We start from the raw sequence: 21419 nt of genomic DNA on the forward strand, positions 1-21419 counted from the left end.
GCGGGATTTTGACTGATGGATTTTTTTTCTGGATTTTGTTTGTTTGGTGTTTTTTTTTAGCTGAATAACCTCTTCCTAGCTGTATTATTTTCTATGAATTGTCTCCTCATTGTAGCTTAGCATTTGAGGCATGAATATATAATTAATAAGAGGTAAAAGGTTTTAGATTGCTCTTTCATTATTGACTGTTGTTAACAGAAGAGCATCGCCAAGGGCCGAAAACCATACAACAACAGTGACCTAGATGGAACAAGGCCTGCAAAATGCCTCGTTTTAACTGCAGGTTCCGAGGACTTCTTGCTGTCCGGTTATAAGCCACCTGAAGCGCTTTGTGCAGACTTGACAAGAAATAAAGTCCTTGAACTGCGCTGATGGGACATGAAGAATGTCCCATCTCCGTCTGTTGTTGACGGAGAGAGCATCGCCAAGAGCCGAAGACCATACAACAACAGTGACCTAATTGCACCAAGGCCTGCACAAAGCCTCCATTCAACTGAAGCTCCGAAAGACTTCTTGCTGTCCGGTTATAAGCCGGCTGAAGCGCTTTGTGCAGACTTGAGAAGAAATACTAGTCCCTGAACTGCGCTGATGGGACACAAAGAATTCGATATGGAACGTTATGACGTCAAAAGACAACTGTTGAAATTTTCACTGAGGAAATCAAACATCTTCGGCTAGACTTGTTAAAAAGTTTTCAGAAACTCACCATCCAGGGTTAGGAAACATGAAATTATATGACATAGAACAGGGACTAGGGCTTATGAAGAATAAGGAAGCTTCTTAGCAGGGTTGTCATCCGGTGAGAAAAATTACTAGATTTTGTTGATTTTTGGTTGATTTAGTGATTTTCTTCAATAATCTAGTGATTTATGCGCTGATTTAATGATTTTTTTAGGCAATATAAAAAAAACACTAGAAATAGTGATAAATCCCTAGATGTGGCAACCCTGCTTCTAAGTCTTGCGTAAGTCGAGAAAGTATTAATAATAGAATTCTATTGGCGGACTTTATTACAAAATTTCAAGGTATCAGTCACAGTGGTATATGCCCCTGTAAAACCAACTGGTGGTAAGAAAAAGGTAAAAGGGTGCAACATCAGACTTGATAGTCTGTACCAGCGGCGCTGATCTCCGTTTCATGGCCCTTAATCAAGGAAGCATAATGGGGAAATGGGGGCCGGACTGACGAAGTGACCGGGAAAATAGCAATGGTAATAGACTGCTAAGATTTTCTAGGTGCGATAATCTAGTTACAACCAATACGATAGTTTAGCCATAAAATGGCCCATAAGTTAAAAAGGTACTCACATGATGGAATGAGAGCCAGCTTTACTGGTTACATTGTCGTAAACTGAAGACTGGCAGGATTGATAAAGAAACAGGTGAATATCAAACTGAAGGTTTAGAATTTGACAATGTGAAAGATAGACGGAATTGTTTTAGGAAAACAGTTTGGGAAATAGTAGAAGAATCCTAAATGAGGAATATTAGCAGAAACGCTTCAACCTTGGGTTAATAAAGAAGGGGGGGGTGTAGAAGAAGTTTCCGAGTGACGAATCTTACCAGAATAAAAGGGAAGTAACGGAATTAGAGAAGACATTAAACGACGAATTAAGGAGGCGTGAAATGGCAAACATGAAACAGTCAGTCTGGACTTGTTCCAGTGAGATAGGAGCAGGACCTCAATTAAAAAAGAGAAGGATGAAAATATTTCCGACAATTGGAAGGGAAGGAAGATTTATGTTATGAGGAGAAGGGACAGACAATACAAAAAATACAATGAAGGATAATATAAAAGATAAAGGATAAAACAAAAGATAAAGGATAAACAAAAAGGAAAACAAAAGGAAAATACAAAAGATAAATAAATTAAGATAAAATACAAAAGATAAAATACAAGGATAGAAAATACAATACAAAAAGGATAGGCCTTGGGTGCTGATAATGTGGTAAATGGGCTTTTGAAATATGGTGTCTGCGAAGCTGGAGATAAATCACTGAGGAATATGAACGCCATTTCTGAAGAGGGAGAAATATTCACTGATTTTAAAAAAAAACTTTAATTAAACCCCCTTATAAAAAGGGTGTTAAAGAGTGAGCGTGGTAATTATACAGGCATTTCCTTGATTTCTACAGAAAGCAAATTACTTGGCATGATGATATTAGACTAAAAATTGCTGTATATAAAGTTTTAAGGGAAGCATAATTTGGTACTAGAAAGTGGAGAGGATGCGTCGACTAAATTTTCACTCTCAGATTAATGCTTAAGAAATGTCTTAATTAGCAGACCTTTTGGTCCTCAGTTTTATATATTATTAACATGCGTTTGATTCAACTGATGGAAAAGCTCTAGCGAAGGTCCTATCCGTGTACGGTATATATGATAAATACACTCAAGTGATTCATGCTATGTATGATAATGAATTTGCTGCGGTTAGGAACGAATTGAGGTTAGTAATTGGTTTGGTGTGGAATCAGGAGTTGAGCAGGGTTGTCTCCTGTCCCGTTTTTATGGATTATTCGATGAACTTTGTTCTTGAGAATATGGCAAAGGCTATAGAAGAACATAGAATCAAATGGGAAGGTAGAACTCTCTTAGACTTCAAGGAGCGCTTCTAGAGCGCTTCAAAAGACTGAGAAAGATGTGTTAAATGCTTTCAAAAGAATTAGCTAAGGACACTTCGAAAAAATCAGGTTCGATAGCCACAGCTTTACGCATGAAGGATGAGAGGCTGCCTAAGATTGGACTTGATGGTTATCCATATGTGGCCAAATGAAAAGCAGGTCGTCCCAGAATGGGATAAAAAGGGGTCATAAGGAAGGGTTTAAAGGAAATGGAACTCCATGGAAGAGGTAAATAGTGAATTTTTGAATAGATAGAAGTGGAGGAGGAACGTGCGCAACTTTCGTGACCTCAGACGTTTTGATGCCACAGTAAGTTGTTTGTAGCAGTAGCAGTAATGTGGATGATGACTGACTGTCGAAGATTGTGTTTGTTGGCCATCCATCTGTGGCCAAACAAAAAGGAAGTCCTCTCGGAATCGAGTGGAAGAGGACATTATCTCCAATCGAGTGGAAGAAAAGTTTTAAATGAAATTAGCACTGGGAGGGGATAAAGATTGAAAATTTGAATAGATTAGTTGGAAGGAGGAGCGTGAGGAGCTGTGTTGACATCAGGCAGTTTGGTGCTACAATGAGTTTTTAGCAGTAGTAGTAGCGGTACGATCTCTTCCCATAAGAGTAATTTTAATTATGCTGAGGAATATAGACATTTAGTTAAGAGTCAATTAAGAAAATCTTACCATAGCGAGATCATGCTTCAATTGCACTCCATAAGTTTTCCTAAAACTTGCTAACCAACCATTACTGGCAGCGAAATTAAAAAACCCTAACTTCCTAGCTATAGATCTAGCTGTATTCTGAAGCAAGGGCCCCGTTACTCTAATCCCAGTTGCTTCAGCTTCTTTCCACCACTCATACACTCGACGATTTGTTTCTTCATTGCCCGTTCGGCGAGCAGCCCTCTTTCGATCTGCCCCTCCACCGAGGAAACCAACTTTGCAGACAACATCCCACTCCTTTTGATACCGTTCACGTCGACTCAAAATGTTTAGTATCTGCAATTAAAGAGGTGGAATAAAAAGAATAGAATAAACAGTATACAGCACGTGTTTTAATTGACATAATAAACAAAAAAAAATTCATTTGCGAGTTTTTAATATTAAATTACTGAGGCAATATAACCCAAATTACCATAAAAAGGGGTATAGTCTTTGCTGGACTGTATGGTATGAAGTACTAGGTGATACTAAAGTACTTTTTCCGAATAGCTCTAATTTATCTAGACAACTTTAAACAAAAAAAATGACTTTCCATAATCTGAACAACATTTCCCGAATCTTGACAATCCTAATAAATTTTCATATATAAAGTTTATTCCCGAACAACAATTTTCTCGAATAAGCTCATTATTTAAGAGTCAACTATAGATAGGATTACCATTGTAATTAAGAATTAGATAAAAATTGTTCCAAGAAAAGTAAAAAGTGACATTAACTTAACATAAATTCCCCTTTACTGGAGACACTGCTCCTCACCCACTATTTACGCTAAGCTTTAGCCAGTACTTTCCTTAAAACATTTTAGAATGCAGCAAATATAACCAGTTTACTTTGTTGATTACCTTTCAAAACATTTGGACTTGGGAGCGGGGGTTTATGGACACGGGTAATACCCTTTCAAGTTCGTATAGAAGAATTCCTATTTGTTTCATGTTTTAACGTCGCTATTCACTTTCATATTTCAGAGTTTATTCAACAATTGAAAACAAAACTTTTCTAAAATATTGTCTCTAATAAGTGCTTTTCTTGCATGGATTACGCGTATGTTTAGGAACCAAAAGAACATTGTGTAGCAGGATGCAGTGGCGGGGGGAGGGGACAAATGCTTTTTTTTACAGAAGGGAGTAATTTTTTTCATCTTATCATTGAAAATACTAAAAAGGGCATTTTTCAATGGATCCCCCTCCCCTTCAGAAATATTTTCAAACTCTAGAGAGAGATAAAAATACATGAAGACACATGCCCTCTCCCTATTGCTACCGCTGAAAGGAAGTCCTCTGAAACTTTGGCTTTATACATAACGTGTTTTTTTTACCTTATTTCTTTGCACTTCTCTTCTCAGCGTTACAAACTTATTGACTTACCAAAACTGGTAAAAGAATCTATGTAACATCTACACTTACAAAGAAAAAAATCAGTTAACTTTATAGAGAACTCCTTAAATTTGAACAGTTAAAATTTGAACTTAAATTTGAACAGTAAGACATTTTGTAGGGTGCCCTTTCGCCAAAGAGCACCATTCCCTCGATGGCACCAAAATTATACAAATTCAAAGACTTTAATTTTCAATGTTTTAAAACTTAATTATGTCAGAATTTCCACTCAATACCATTTCGACCCTACCCGGGCTAAAATCGTTGCTCGCAGTACAGTATGGCAGATGTACTCACAAAATTTGCATGGTTCTGCCTTGTACTTGATTAGAGTATAAGCCATTCTGCCACTTGGTATACTAATTATAGACCGTATAGCTAGGAATTTTATGGGGGGAGGGGGGGGGGGTAAATTACTGGAGGCCTGACTGACGAGTTTCTGCCATTAATTAATGTACACTTGATTTTGAGAATTTTTTAGGGTACCATAAATTTGGGGGGGGGGGCAGGCACCCATATATCTACGTCCATGCTAATTTTACAAATAAATAAAACGCATCTCAACTGGGTAGATTACGGAGGTGGCAATTACTTGATTAGGCTTTTAAGATACCCCTTTTACGCTGGAAAAAGAAGAATAGTGGCACACTAGTGTTGCTCCAACTAAAAAATTATCACAGTACCAAGCCACCTGAGGTAAACAGAGCTGTGCCCGCTCCTCCCCCCCCCCTCAAATGTGTTCAACTTGATATCTTCTTACCCCCTTCGAAGAGTCCTACTTTCCAATTGACCCCTAGAAGGATGGCGAAAAAACACGATTTTTGGAAGCCTAATATACTTCATCCGTAAAACATGACCTATCCATCTTAAAAATTGTAAGGGACTAGAAATCAAAAATAGAAGGGCAAGCCTACCTGAGTTTTGCCACAGCCAAACTCAAGTGCAATCTGCCTCATAGTTTTCCCTGAGTCTCTTGCATTAATGACCTTAATCTTCTCTCTTAGTGGCAGCTCTAGTCTCGAACCTGCGCCTCTTTTTCTGCTTTTGACCTCTAAGCCACTACAACTTGCTGGTTCCTGGGCAGCTTCATTTCCTTTAAGCTCTTTCAGCTCTTCATTGCTTGACGAGTGTCCCAAAGAGCTAGATGAACTGCAAGTTCCATTTTCTGGTATGATCTCAGGCGGGGCTTTCCGTATTACGGATGTTCTCATTACTGGAGATGTGCCGATAAAATGCATCTTCAGTTCACTTGAAATTTCAGGGTTGGCAATCGTGTCGTGTTCCATTTTAACATAAACGCGTGGTTCTGCTAAGACACATACGTAGCATGGCTGCTAAGAATCCAAATTCCTGAAATAAAAGGCATAGGTTATGGACATGCCAAATACAATAAATCCGTTTTGAGGGAGGAGTCATTGAATGGTCCAATGGGATTATGGAAGCGTACATTTCTATTTATCTGACGTCAGTCACACTTAAGATTTAAAAATCTGGAAGTAACAAATAATGAAGATGTCACATCTGAAAAACAACGGGGGATTCCCCTATTATATCACGATTAATATTATACGAAGAGTCACTAAAATGAGTCGAGCCTCAGGCCGCAGAGGTCCATTGCTTCCAATAAAAATATATCGTGAATGCTTTAAGATTCTGAAAAAGCTATAATCGAGTCACTAAGAAAATTCAACGCATTAAAAAAAAAAAATTAACAATGAAATTCGCAGTAGGCTATAGCAGCAAAACGTTAATCTTTAGAGAAAACACAAGGTTTGACCATCAGAATGAACAGCATGACCTCCATAAAAAAGAAATAAAAAATGAAACGGCAAAAACGGTCAAAAACTTTATATTTGATCAGCACAAAATTATGTTTTTGAGCCCTTAGGCCAAGAGGACCCTAATGAACAAGAAACATAAAAAAAAACTGCTCCCTTCCCCTAAAAAAAGGCAAGAAAACGCTAAATTCTTCCCCTAACGGCTTGAAACTTGCATCGTGAAGTTCCTGGACCCGGAGCCCTATGTAAAAGAAACCCTTAGATTGGGATACTAGCACTCTAAAAGTGGGCCAAATTTTTTTTAATTGACTGATTTGAAACGTGTATCTGAAATTCCTTGAAACTCAAAAAACTTCTTGGACTTCAATAAAAACATGAATGAAAGTAAAAACTGAAAATTGGGCCAACAAACTATTCAGTTCCGAACGGATTTAAACTTAATACTATAAGCCCCTGGGGCAACTGTACCCTGATGTACAAGAATAATTTTTAGTCTGGTAGCAGGCTGATTCTGAAAATCTCGGGTCCAAAAAAATATTTCTTCCGATTGTCTTGACACATTCAAAGATCGTTGCTTGGGCCAAGGGCAACATACGTTTTTGTCGAAAGAGAAAGAGTGTTTCGAAACTTAAAACCGTAAGTCACTGGATCAAGAAGAACCTGATATAAAAAAAAGTACGTTTGGCTAAATGGGGCCTAAAAAGTGCCAGAAAACTTTGTTTCCGAACATAGATTTGGTAAACACTAAATATGGTTTTTTTTCGATCGGCTTTAAGGAAACATTTAGACAGGGCCAAGAGAATCTTATTCAATACGGCAAATTTGAAAAAAAAAACAAGATTGTATTGATTCGTGACCTCATCCCAGCTCAAAGTTTTAGCTATTAAAAAAAAGTAAAAAAGAAGAACAATAAGTACTTGAAACAGTATTTCATTTGAAGAAAGCCAGCATAACTTAAAGACGAATTCGGTTTTAGGCAAACATCTTTGATTTTTATTATTTATTTTTTTTTATTGTAGAGTTGTTTATATTCATTGAATAAAAAAAACTTCAACTTTTTAAATACCAATGATGTTCAGACGCCCAAAAAGCAAGGGCCAAAATTAAGGAAATTGCGATTTGTTTACACATAGATTTTGCACTATAAATAATGATGGGTGCGCTTTTGAGAAAGACTTCAAAATGTGTGTCGGAAATTTCAACAACAAGCACTAAGAAACAAAATCCCTTTCAACAAAATACAGCTTCCGAAGGAAAGTGTAAAAAATTCATCAAAATGAAATAAAACGTACAGAATATAGAAATCCTTTGAATAGAAATATCACTAGCGGGTCTGCATGCAAAATGTGCTTGGTACAAGTATTCTGCATATTAGATAGATAGATGGATAAGTGTATTTTAAAGCCTAGTGTATTTCATAACATAAATGAAAGGCACAAATAACATAAACTTTGATCAGCGATCATAATAAAACACTTAAATGAAACAAGACATTAACCTAATAATAGTACTTAACACTTGGAAAAAAGGTCATTGAAAAAAACAAAAACACTTAACACTTGGAAAAACACTTAAATGAAACATTTCATTTACTTTATCCTAAGATATATATTTTTTTTTTTTAGTTAACAAAATTTCCAGATTCTTCTATTCTTCTATAATTTTTTAGTGACCGACCCTAGATTGAATTGTTTTCTGACTTCAAACTGTCCAAATACTTTACCACCCCACCCCCTCCCTTATGTGCAAATATACAGCCCACATTATATATTTCCAATATATTCTGTCACTTCTCTTTGTCTTGTCTCGCACTAAGCTGAAAAAAAAAACAACGAAGAAAACGGTTTATTCTCGAGTTTTACACAGCGTAAACTTGAAGGAGTGGTGCATAATACATAAGTACCAAAATTCCTTCCCCTACGGAAAAAAAAACTCCAATAAAATTCTGAATTTTGAAAAGCCTTATTTTCCACGGGGGGGGGGGGTATTTACCGGGGTGGTGGGAGTCTGCGGGGGGGGTATTTTCCGGAGCGGGGAGGGCTATTTTGGTAAACGCCGGTCAACATTTAATATAATGCGTTCTGCATGCCCTGCTTTCCACAATTCTTTATCATAGTTTCCATAATTTTGATTCTAAAGTATTAAGTTATCATCAGGTTTTGGTATATTTCATTAGGATTAACCTAACTTCACTTCTTGAGGATGTTCTGTTTAACAGCAAAGTACCCAAAAGTTTCGAGCGTTTCGGTTGTTAATGGCGAACTGTGGTTTGTAAGGTTGTTTGTGCATGGAAGTATTTTCGTTGCTTTTACCTAGCCTTAAAGATGAGACAAACAGAGTGTATCAAACAGTTCGTGGTAACGAACTGTAAGTAAGGAGCGACCCAGCTCAATGGTAACCGAAACTCTAGAAAACGGGTTTTTGATACCAGTTGATACATCAAAAGAATCAGATTTCAATGCTGATTTCAAATATATAACTTTCATCAAGTTTAGTGCTACCCATCAAAAGTTACGCGCCTGAGAAAATTTGGCTGATTTTCAAAAATAGGGGGAAAGACCCCCTAAAAATTATAGAACCTTGATGAAAATCGCACCATCATATTCAGCGTATCAGAGAACCCTACTATAGAGGTTTCAAGTTCTTATCTACAAAAATGTGGAATTTTGCATTTTTTGCCAGAAGAAAGATCACGGATGCGTGTCTATTTCTTTATTTGTTTTTTTGTTGTTTTTTTCCCCAGGGGTGATCGTATCGACCCAGCGGTCCTAGAATACCGTGGAAGGGCTGATTTCAACGGAAATTAAAAGTTCTAGTGCCCTTTTTAAGTAACAGCAAAAATGGAGGGCAACTAGGCCCCCTCCCACGTTCATTTATTTCCCCAAGTCATCCAATCAAAATTTTGAGATAGCCATTTTGTTCAGCATGGTCAAAAATATGATAAATATGTCTTTTAGGATGACTTAATCCCCCGAAGTCCCCGGGGGGAGGGCTAAAAGTTAGGAACTTTACCCAATATTAACATATAGTATTGGTTATTGGGAAGTATACAGACGTTTTCAGGAGGGTTTTTTTCTGGTAGTGAGGGGGGGGGTCGGGGGTTATGTTGGAGGATCTGTCCATGAAGGAAGTTTTTATGGGGGAAGGGAAGTTTTTATGGGGGCCGGACTTGCCAGCATTATTTATTGGTTATTGGGAAGTATACAGACATTTTCAGGAAGGATTTTTTTTTTCTGGAGGATGGGGTTGGAGGAGGGGTTACTTGGGAGAAGCTTTCTGTGGAGGTAGTTTCTTTGGCGTAGGTGACATTTCTATGAAGGGGGCGCCGGATTTCCAAACATTATTAAAAAAACCATCAGAAATTAAATTTAAAAAAAACAAGTTTTTTTCAACTGAAAGTAAGAAGCAACATTTGAACTTTAAACGAACAGAGATTCTGATGTGTATGAGGGGGGTCTCCCCCAAGTCAATACATTGATCTTTACGCTACAGTTTTTTCAGTGCTTTCAAAAGAGCTATCTATTCTAACTAAACGGCCGTTGTGATTCAGGGGTTTGTGAATTAAATTTGTTTTAACTTTTAACGTAAAGAGCGAGGTATTGACTAAGGGGAGAACCCCCTCATATACGTAATAACATATACGTAATAAAAAAACAATAAAAAAACAAGCGATACGGCTCAATAGTGATCGAAACCTTATCGAATAAATCTTATCTTAAACTTTTAAAAACGGAATTTTGATGTCAATAAATGTATCAAAAGAATGGGTTTATAATGCTGATTCTAAATATATAAATTTTATTAAGTTTAGTATTACTCATCAAAGACTACGAGCATGAGAAAATTTACCCGATTTTTTAAAGAGGGGGAAACATCCCCTACAAGTGAAAGAATTTTAATGAAAATCACACCGTCAGATTCAGCGTATCAGAAAACCCTATTACATAGGTTTCAAGCTCATATCTGCAAAAATCTGCAATTTTGTATTTTTTACTAGAAGAAAAATATACGAATATAGAAGTTAGTTAAGTAAGTTAATTTGTAAATTACTTCATAACAAAATTTAGAGACATCCATTTAGAAAAAGAAAAGTACAATTTGTATGCAAATTTTGTTTACTTATTCAATGACGGTGAGCCAGAATAAAAGTTGCATTAACTAAAAAACGATCAGAAATGAAACAAAGAAAAACAAATCTTTTAAACTGAAAGTAAAGAGTGGCATTAAAACTTAAAATGAACAGAAATTATGCCGTATGTGAAACGGGCTGTCCCCTCCTCAACGCCTCACTCTTTACGCTAAAATTTGACTTTGTCTCATAACTTTATTTTTTTAAACAATAAAAAACTTTAGCGTAAAGAACGAGGCGTTGAGGAGGGGACAGCCCCTTTCATATACGGAATAATTACTGTTCGTTTTAAGTTTTAATTTCTGTTCGTTTTATATATATATATATATATATATATATATATATATATATATATATATATATATATATATATATATATATATATATATATATATATATATATATATATATATATATATATATATATATATATATATATATTATTACATTATTACATTATTATTATACGCATTACATTATTATATGAAGCTCAAAATTCTTCCCCTTTTCAGCATTTTAGAGAAGGTCCTAACTCATTAAAAAAAAACTTTATAGCCAATTTATTGGAGAACCGGTCATTGAACCTATCATATAAAATAGATGAGAAGCTTACTTGTTTATTTCACAAATCCCCTATAGTATAGTAAATAAATATGTGTACTCCAACGGATAAATATATATTCAACACAAACAACCTTCACAGTGCACCTGGTATGAAGTCTATAAAACAACTAAATAATACAGTAAAAAACATGATTACAAAACAAATGACGTATTTTCAACTCTTAAACGAAAAAAAAGCCCTCAGCGAACTGTTGCATTATAGAGTTAAGCGCAATGCAACAGCAATAACAAGCTCCGTGGAGTCTCCTTTTTTTGTTTTTATCTTCAGGCTAAATTCGGCTGGTTTATATAATCGGAAGAACACGTATTGTGAAGGTAGCATTGCGCAACACCGGTCGGAGTAGCCTGCCAAAAATTTCCCTCCTCGCCACAACACTAAAATTGTTGCCGTGTCATTCTTTTCAGGAATTATTTGCCATGGTAACTCTATGAATTTTCACAGTAAATTCAAAGGAAATACTCCGTCGCAAAACCAAAAGATATTATGAGCAAAAGCAATGTACAATTATAGTTCGAAGTTTCTTGATTGTATGTAAATGACAACAGACACGTGTGGTTATGAATTGCTCACGCTCTTTTTTCATGGTTCATACACGAGGGGGAAGGGCAGAGGCAGCTTTAGGGGAGGGACAGAGGAGGCACTTGCCCCGGACGCAAGAATTTTAGGGGCGCAAAATTTCAAAAAAATAATATAACGGTTATAATCATTTTGTAATACTTTAAAATTTCATTCTTATTAAAATAAAGTAGAGAGCGCAGTTAATAAATAAAAATAATAAAATTTAAACAATTAATAATAACTAAATAATTTAAATAATAAACAAAAAAATGATCAAACAATAAATTATTAATTAAGGAATTAATTGAAAATTATTTTGTTAATAACTGAAAATTTTGTTAAAACTTGGCCTGGAAATTTCGTGGGAGACAGGGAGGGGTCGCTAATCAAGATTTTGCCCTCGGCACAAGAGAGGCCAGAACCGCCACTGGGTGGGGGGGGGGGCCCCAGACATGGCACTTATTTCACTCAATCTAATGGAATTTCGAGATTAAAAATAATTTTGCAGTAAGTTTTCCTATTTTTGGGTACTTTTTGCGTTTAAAAATTTGCCCCCTTCTCCAAAATTAAATTTTGGCATATGTGTCGGCCACTTCGGACACATAGTAGGCACTAACATAAACAAAAGTAGGATCAGAGCATGAACAGCAGGGATGTGCGTATGGGATTTCGAGGGTGGGCAATTCTCCTCCAAAACTTTAAATTTCCCTGAATTTTTAAGCAATTCTTATTCATTTTGTTTTTTACTGCTCACTCCCAAAAGAAGAATTCTGCGTACATGTTTGTTGGACAGCCGAGGATATTTTTAAAAAGGGGGAGGGACTGAAAAAATCTCTGCCAAGGGGGATGGGAGTTCTGATTATACACTTATGTATTTTGGTGTTCCATTGGAGATGGGAATTAAATTACCAATTGTCCAATACATAGTTTAAGATTATTAATTGCAACTTTGCCTGCCCTTGGTGATTCCATGGATATTTTGTTACTTTGCAGCCTTTCCCTGGTTTGGGACAATCATCGAAGGGCATGCTCTCATTAAAGTACAGATTTGCTGCTGTATTAGTAAAGCAAACCGTTTATGTTTCTTTTTCCGATTCTTTCTCTACCATTCAGATTTTCTAACTCCTTTGACTTTTCATTGTTCTTAGTAGATTTTATATTTTTGGTCATTAAAGGAGGAATAATTTTCTTCAGTATATTTACATGGTAGGTACATAAATAGGGAGGCTTTTGGGTCATCCACCCTAAAGATTCTCGAGATTTTAATGAATTTTTCCCTATGCCTTTCTCCTACGCTTTTTATCATACACCTTTATACCATTCTCGTATTTGCCATGTACCAGCTGTTTTCCTTTTTTCGAGTATCGATCCCCATTTTCATGTACTCACATGGCTGGCATACACTTCATTATCAAATTACTGGCCAACTTTCCTGTTTTTGACTTTTTCTTACGACTTTTGAATCTGCCTAATTCCGTTCTGGATTAAATTAAAAAAAAAAAAAAAAAAAAAAATTTTTTTTAACTAAAAATAAGAAGTAACATTAAAGCTTAAAACGAAAAGACATTATTCTGTATAAAAGAGGGGCCTGCCCCCTCCTCTACCCGTGCTCGTTACGCTAAAGTTATTTTGTGCTCTAAAAAGATCTTCTTATTCCAGTTCAACAGCCCTTGTGTTTCAGCAGTCTGTGTGTTTCAGCAGTCTTTGTGTTTCAGCAAAAGTAAAGATCACCATCTAAAAGTGTCTTGGGTTAATTCAAAGGTGAAATTTAGGAAAGGTAACTTCCTTCACGGAAGCTATTATGTTGGTAGACTCTAGGATAAGAATTTAAGGAAAACTATCCAGGACCAGTTTAATACTAAACTGGAGAGTTTAAAATATGCCAATGCAGAAGATGGATGAGCAATCTTCTTAAAAAATTGGAAGAAAAATCAAACTTTAGCGGAAAGAGCGAGAGGTAGAGGAGGGGTAGTCCTACTCATATACGGAATGATTTCTGTTCGTTTTGTGTTTTAATGTTGCTCCTTACTTTCAGTTGAAAAAAAAAGAGCTTTTTTTAATTCAATTTATGATCACTTTTAAAATCATGCCGGGAAATCTTTCTCCTCTTCCATGGAAAATTACACCGGGAAAATCTCCTTTCCACTGAAAGTGCTCCCCGTGGAAAATCCCCCGGAAAAAATACCCCCCCGCCCCCCCCCCCAACAAAAATTCCCGTAGATTTACCAATAACAAACACTACGTGCAAACAATGGGAAATTGTATAGCTTACAGTCCATTCCCCAGGGACTTTTTGGGGTCATTTCACTCCCATAGGCATTGTTATTGGACCTTTCAACTATGATGAATAAAATGTCTATCTCAAAATTTTGTTCGAGGGAAAAGGGGTGTGAGAACGGTAGCTCGTTGCCCTCCAATCTGTACGGTCACTTGAAAAGGCCACTAGAATTTTTAATTTACATTCGAAAGAGCCCAAGAGTTCAAAAATCCACGTTTTTGTACATAAGAGCTTGAAACCTCTACAGTGGAGTTCTCGGATACACTGAATATGATGGTGCGATTTTCATTAAGATCACTTGACTTTTTGTGTCCCCCTTTTTCCGAAAATAGGGCAAATTTTCTTAGGGTCATGGCTTTTGATGGGTAACATTAAGCTTCATCAATTTTAATATTTGGAATCAGTAGAAAAAATCTAGTTCTTTTGATGCATTGTTACAAAAATTCCTTTTTTAGAGTACTACTGGGCTCTGTCGTCCTGGCAGTCTGTCGTCCTGGGCTCTGTCGTCCTGGGCTCTGTCGTCCTGTGATTACTACTGGGCTCTGTCGTCCCTTACTTACAGTTCTTTATCACAAAATATTTGATCGTTCTCGTTTTTATTTTCAACCAAATAACTTTTTTTCAGCAGATTACGGATTGCAAAAGATTGTGCGTTTAGGCCACCTGCCAGGAGCTAAACGAAAAGCAGGTCATCCCCGAATGGGCTGGGAAGGGGCCATAAGAAATGATTTGAAGGAAACTGGAGCTACCTGAGAGGCTGGGAGGGAGTGAAACAGTGAAGCTTTGAATGGACTGGGGTGGAGGGGGAGCATGCGCAGCTTTGTTGGCCTTAAGAGGCTTGGTGCTGCAGCAAGTTGGAAGTAGTAGTAGTAGCAGCGATCTTCATAAAAGATCTAAAGCCAAACTGGCCGACTAAAACAGAACCAAATAAGAAGATTGTGACAAATGACGGATCTATGACCTGTAAGAAGAGAAAGAACAACCAAACGGATATTTTGCTTGAATACAAGAAGGTGTCCTTAGCGTTGAGAAAGCAAGAATAAAAACCACAACAGCTTAAAAAAAAGGCAGGAATCTAAAATAAAAAAAAGAATAAAAAGGAAAATCAAACCAATGTTCATGGAATAGCTATTGAACCCATGGGCTTGATTTTTTTATTATTATTCATTTTGTTTTCAGATTCCTTAGTTTTTTAAGTTGATATGGTTTATTCTTTATTTCTCAACGCTGACGATGGCTTCTTGAATACGGACGAAATATTCGTTTCATAGTTCTCTTTTTCTTCTTACTGGTCATAAATCCGTCATTTTTCACGATTTTCTGCTTTGGTTTAGTGGGCCACTCTCTACTTTATATTGTTCAAAATGTTCCATTTCAGTAGTTTTTATTTTCTTATTACTTTCTTTTCAAGTCAAACACATGTTAGAACAGAGGGTACTCCTGTGTTAAACGTACTCTTATATACTGCAATAGAAACCAGTCACGAAAAACCCTTTTTTGACGGGTCAATTCAAGACACCGCTAGGCTATAGAGTATTGCAATGCATAGTGTGGTTTTCATTGCGTATATGATATTTAAACTGTTGTTTTTTAGGGTTTTGGGGGGGGGAGTAAAGGTACCTAGGTTTGGTTACGTAATAATATATGCTATGCTTTACCCCCACCCCCAACCCCCTAATGTGCAAATATATAGCCCAAATTTGTTTCTAAGCTATTATACATTCATCCTATTTTATTTTATTTCATTAGCATTAACCAAACTAGCAGCATATAAAAGAGTACGTTTAACATAGGAGTACCGAACAGAGCCCCTAAGCTAATTGACTATGGGCAAGAACCCATCAAGCCACTTGTTATGATAGCCCTGACGGGAGCTAAGGATTTTCTTGAGGGCGTAGTTAAGACAGCACACGGATCCAAATTGTTATCCTAGTTTTCAGATGATTTCCAATTGGTCCCAATTTCCTTGGTTAGTCTATATTTTGAGAATCCTGATCATCAGGCCTCCCTGGCCGTCACCATAATATTTCCCTTCATTTATTTCATCCATTTTAATTGAGGAAAATCTTTAAAGTCGGTTAACATCACAGCGTGATTCTCCATCATTTACTTAATTTGTCCTTTCTTCGATTTTTTTTTTCAAGTCATCCATAAAAAAAAAAAACATTTTCGTAATATTCTCCATTCTCTTTGTTGCCAGTCCTCCCATGTGTTTCGAAATCAAGAGAAAAGGCGTCCATGGTTTTCCACAAGAATTTACAGATCAACAATATCACGTAGACACTTTTTATTCTTGCTCCTATTGGCTGGCTGAGCGTGGAAGAATTTTGTTTTTCTGTAAGTCCTTGAAAGTGACAACAAATGGTATGAAAAATGTTGTTAAAATTAAAGAAATTAAAACAATTGTAAGAAGAAAAAAAGTGCCAAGAACGTTTCTATTATTAAGTTCGCACCCCCGTAGATAACGCATTTAATCTAATTTCATTTTGAATGTTTTAGCCCATAGTGTCTGCAATAACACCCCATTGGCCAATGTTTATAATATAAAACTGAAAATCAGTTATGTAACAGGAGACTAATCAATAAAACAATGATACGAGAAAACCTAGACAGCAGGGTAAAAGCAACAATGGGAAAAAGTGTCAAAAGAATGTATATTACTGATTTTGATTGTATTACAGCCAGGCAGGTTCTTTGGAATTTAATAATCAGGACCAGGACAGGGGGACAAAAATAAACTAGAGGATAAGAATAGTGCAGGCAACTATAGGAAAAAGCTGCGAAAATCATGAGATTTTTGGTTGAACGCCCCCCCCCGCTTCCCCCTGTGCCTGATAGTGGCAGGGATATAATAGACATTTTTTGTATTATCCTTTTCGAACTGAACCCCATTCCCATCCAGGAACTTTGTGCTTCCTCTAAAATAAATCCCTGCGTATATGTGTGTTACCTGTCAGCAGTTTGTAGACTTAACAGAAAATACAAACAAATTCCTCACAGGGTATGTCATCCCAATCCGATTTTAATTAGACATATATACTTACCCAATTGTATACCCGCCCACTTTGGACAACAGACAATTTTCAACAGTCAGTGCCCTCTTAGCGGCAAACTTTTTTTGAGCTCAGATTGTTTCCAAAGGAAACGTCTAAAATGTTAGTTATACAAAATTCTTTGTGTGACACCGAAGTTTGGCGTTAGTAGACTAGAAACACGTCAATCAGATGGCACTTTTATCTTTCCCCTTTAATGGCCTGAGACCTGTTTTCACCCAATTCTACTTCTAAAAAAACGTTTTGAGTGCAGCGTTTGTAAATAGCAAAAAAAAAATTTCTGTTTGTTATACCTAGACCACCCAAGAAAAAAGACAAGACAACTCAAAATGATTATTTTTGATCCTTCCTTAAAGATCCAATGCTACCGAAGATCCATCCGAAGGCCAAATCCAGTCTCTATCTCTAATAATACGGAAAAACTTAAAAAAAAACTTCTTCACATGCTGACTAATGGTCCTAGTAGCGCAGGTATCGATCTCCTGATTTTCTGCTTTCGGCTGGGAGTGCAATGCGTGGTTGGGGTGATAAACAATACGAGGGGATCCAGAATGTGGTAAAAGTAGAATTCGGTAAGAAGAAAAAAAAACCTTTTTTTGGCATTGGCAATTTGAATCGATAAGCAATTGAATAAGGTATTGACCTTGTCTACCAATCAAAATATCTAGGGCAAACAGAATACCCAAACAAAGTTAACCAATAAGAAGGATCCATGGACATGCAATTTTGTAGTTAGTAAATATAAGCCATACTAAAATCAAAAACACAAAGCAACACAAATCAAATAAGTAATTTCAAAGTAATCATCATCAAATAGGGCTCATCAGAGACACAAACATTAGCCTTTATGGGTTTCGGCGCTTCAAATTCCTAACCCAGGCATAGTGGTGCGCCTGCCAAATGATAGTAAATATGGCGTCTCTTTGATAAGTATCATGCTTTATGTTCATAATCTTCCCTTAACAAAGTCTATTTAAAGCCTTACTTACTTAATTGTATTTGAGTTAGGACACAAGCTATGTAGTCCTCTGAGGCGACAGGATCAGTCAGACTACTAAGTTCCGCAAACTACGGTCTTGGGTTGATGGGGCAACGATGTCGAGCCTTGAAGGACCATGACCATGTCTCCGGAGACCGTCAATCGATTCGCTGTCTAACTTAACGGTATTGGGCCAAGATCTGATTTGTCTTCCCCAACGTTTTATCCAACCTGGCGTTGGTTTGCAACGTAGACTTTGATTCGTAAAATATTCAGTTGCTCTTCGCCAAACAGTGCTGAACCAAGACAAGCGGCAGCTGCGAATAAGAGGTACAATAATTTACTTCCAGTGACTTCAATGGGAGATGACCGAGTTTAGCACTCGGTCGCTGAGACGAATCCACAATATGCTCCTCAGCAATCTGTGTTCGACGGTATTAAGGTCTTGTGCCTCGGCGGCTTTTAAGGGCCACGCCTTACAGCTGTACAGTAAGACAGATCGGACTAGGGCACCGTAAATACGGACTTTTGTTCTCCGGTGGATTTCCTTCTTATTCAAACGCGGCTTTTGAAGCTCTATGAATACAGTGGAAACTGACTATTCACTGCATCTACCGTTGATGTCGAAGCATGATCCAAAATGCTTGAAATTAGTGAGAACTATAATCTACGTTTGGTTTAGGGTTAAATGAGTTTATGCCCGGAGCACTGCAAATGGATTTAGTAGCTTTTGATAGTTTTAAATATTGACACTCTAGATACATATTTTCAATAAAAATCTTGAGTCCCACTAGGACGTACCAAATAATTAAAGGGAGCCAAAGCAGTTCCTAGCCTTCTCTACTCGGAAAATGGCACCAGGTAGTGACATGATTGGTGCTACATGACACTTTATTCTGCTCCTGTCAAGACGAATTTATAAAAAAAAAATGTACGGACGTAAGCATTAGCTTTCGAAATAATCTTTAACCATCTCCCTACGATCTTCCAGCGGCCTTCAGTAGTAAGTATCTATTGAATTCCGGTCCTTTACGTTCCCTGGCACCTTTCCATGGCAGATTACCAAGGCAGATTATCGGACTGGTTATTAGGAAAGGTTTTTTAGGAAAAGCTGTCAATCACCCATGTGTTATCCACAGTTCCATTTTTGAAGTCTGTGGAAACAGTTTGACGTGTTCGGTGAGATTACGTTCCTTGGCGTTTGATAGACATTTGCAAAAAAGGGGGATTAGTGATTGGATAATTTTTATCGTGAAATCTCTGAATAAAATATTTTTGGAGCATGTACTTGACGATGGATAAAAGGATTAAGGTGATTAGCAATTACGAGCAAGGATCCCCCCACTGGTTCCTGGCAGTAGGCTACGCATATCAAATTGCTGTACTGTGGGTTAGGTAACATGATTAAACACGCTTTTACAATTGGAATTCATTGATTGACATTTGCAAAAAAGGGTAATTAGTGATTGGATAATTTTTTAACGTGAAGGGTCAATTTTGGAGGGAAAACCAAAAATACTCAGAATCGAAAATAAACGGGATCTGCCTCAAGGGGAAGGCTCAGAGGTCCTTCGTTCCCCCATTTTTGAGGGCAGGGGAGGGGGGTCACTTTTGGAGGGAAAATCAAAAATACTCAGAATCTAAAATGAATGGGATCTGCCTCAAGGGGAAGGCTCAGAGGCCCTTCGTTCCCCCATTTCTGAAGGCAGGGGAGGGGGGGGGGGGGGAGGGGTCAATTTTGGAGGGAAAACAAAAAATACTCAGAATCGAAAATAAAGGGGATCTGCCTCATGGGAAAGGCTCAGAGCCCCTTCGTCCCCCCCTTTCTGAGGGCAGGGGTGGGGGGGAGTCAATTTTGGAGGGAAAACCAAAAATACTCAGAATCGAAAATAAATGGGATCTGCCTCAAGGGGAAGGCTCAGAGGCACTTCGTTCCTCCATTTCTGAGGGCAGGAGAGGGGGGGGGGTCAATTTTGGAGGGAAAACCAAAAATACTCAGAATCAAAAATAAATGGGATCTGCCTCAAGGGCAAGGCTCAGAGGCCCCTCCTTCCTCCATTTCTGAGGGCAGGGGAGAGGAGGGGGTCAATTTTGGAGGGAAAATCAAAAATGCTCAGAATCGAAAATAAATGGGATCTGCCTCAAGGGGAAGGCTCAGAGGCCCTTCGTTCCCCCATTTCTGAGAGCAGGGGAGGGGGGGGTCAATTTTGGAGGGAAAACCAAAAATACTCAGAATCGAAAATAAAGCGTGATCTGCCTCACGGGGATGGCTCAGAGGCCATTAGTTCCCCCATTTCTGAGGGCAGGGGAGGGGGGTCAATTGTGGAGGGAAAACCTAAAATTCTCAGAATCGAAAATAAATGGGATCTGCCTCAAGAGCAAGGCTCAGAGGCCCCTCATTCCTCCATTTCTGAGGGCAAGGGTCAATTTTTGAGGGGAAACCAAAAATACTCAGAATCGAAAATAAACGGGATCTGCCTCAAGGGCAAGTAGTTCATTTTGAATTTCTTTCATTGAAATGCAAGAGTTGGAATACTTCAGTAGTGTTTTGTTGTGCTTTAACTTGTCACAGTTACATTCTCTTAATTTTCAAAGTTCATTTTGAATTTCTTTCGTGAAATGCAAGAATTGAAATATTTCAGTAGTTTCTTGTCGTGGTTTACCTTGCCACAGCTACATTATCATGATTTTTCAAAGTTCATTTTGAATTTCTGTCGTGAAATGCAAGAGTTGGAATATTTCAGTAGTGACTTGTTGTGCTTTACCTTGTCACAGTTACATTCTCTTGATTTTTCGAAGTTCATTTTGAATTTCTGTCGTGAAATGCAAGAGTTGGAATATTTCAGTAGGGTTTTGTTGTGCTTTACCTTGTCATAGTTACATTCTGTTGATTTTCATAGTTCACTTTGAATTTCTTTCATTGAAATGCAAGAGTTGGAATATTTCAGTAGTGTTTTGTTGTGCTTTACCTTGTCACAGTTACATTCTCTTACTTTTTCGAAGTTCATTTTGAATTTCTTTCGTGAAATGCAAGAATTGGAATATTTCAGTAGTGTCTTGTCGAGGTTTACCTTGTCAAGGCTACATTCTCATGATTTTTCAAAGTTCATTTTGGATTTATTTCGTTGAAATGCAAGAGTTGGAATATTTCAGTAGTGACTTGCTGTGCTTTACCTTGTCACAGTTACATTCTCTTGATTTTTCGAAGTTCATTTTGAATTTCTGTCGTGAAATGCAAGAGTTGGAATATTTTAGTAGTGTTTTGTTATGCTTTACCTTGTCACAGTTACATTCTGTTGATTTTCA

General features: G+C 37.3%; 1 protein-coding gene across 3 annotated transcripts in view; it reads right to left on the bottom strand.

Annotated features, from left to right (window-relative positions):
* LOC148944197 (uncharacterized) overlaps nt 1-21419 on the bottom strand; it is a 167097-nt gene that overhangs the window by 84794 nt on the left and 60884 nt on the right. For 2 of the 3 annotated variants that reach the window (XM_089100607.1, XM_089100605.1), the window contains exons 2-3: nt 5628-6063; nt 3302-3616 (exon numbers count right to left, since the gene is read on the bottom strand). In XM_089100607.1, the coding sequence (XP_088956733.1) occupies nt 3302-3616; nt 5628-5999 (687 nt within the window). In that variant the 5' untranslated portion in view covers nt 6000-6063. Of the gene's footprint in view, nt 1-3301; nt 3617-5627; nt 6064-11233; nt 11317-21419 lie in introns of those variants that run through there. The other variant, XM_089100606.1, reaches the window with a different exon arrangement.

This window comes from Artemia sp. Qi Xiang Cuo, chromosome 14 (assembly GCF_049724085.1).
Source record: "Artemia sp. Qi Xiang Cuo chromosome 14, ASM4972408v1, whole genome shotgun sequence".
In the NCBI taxonomy this organism is placed as follows: domain Eukaryota; kingdom Metazoa; phylum Arthropoda; class Branchiopoda; order Anostraca; family Artemiidae; genus Artemia; species Artemia sp. Qi Xiang Cuo.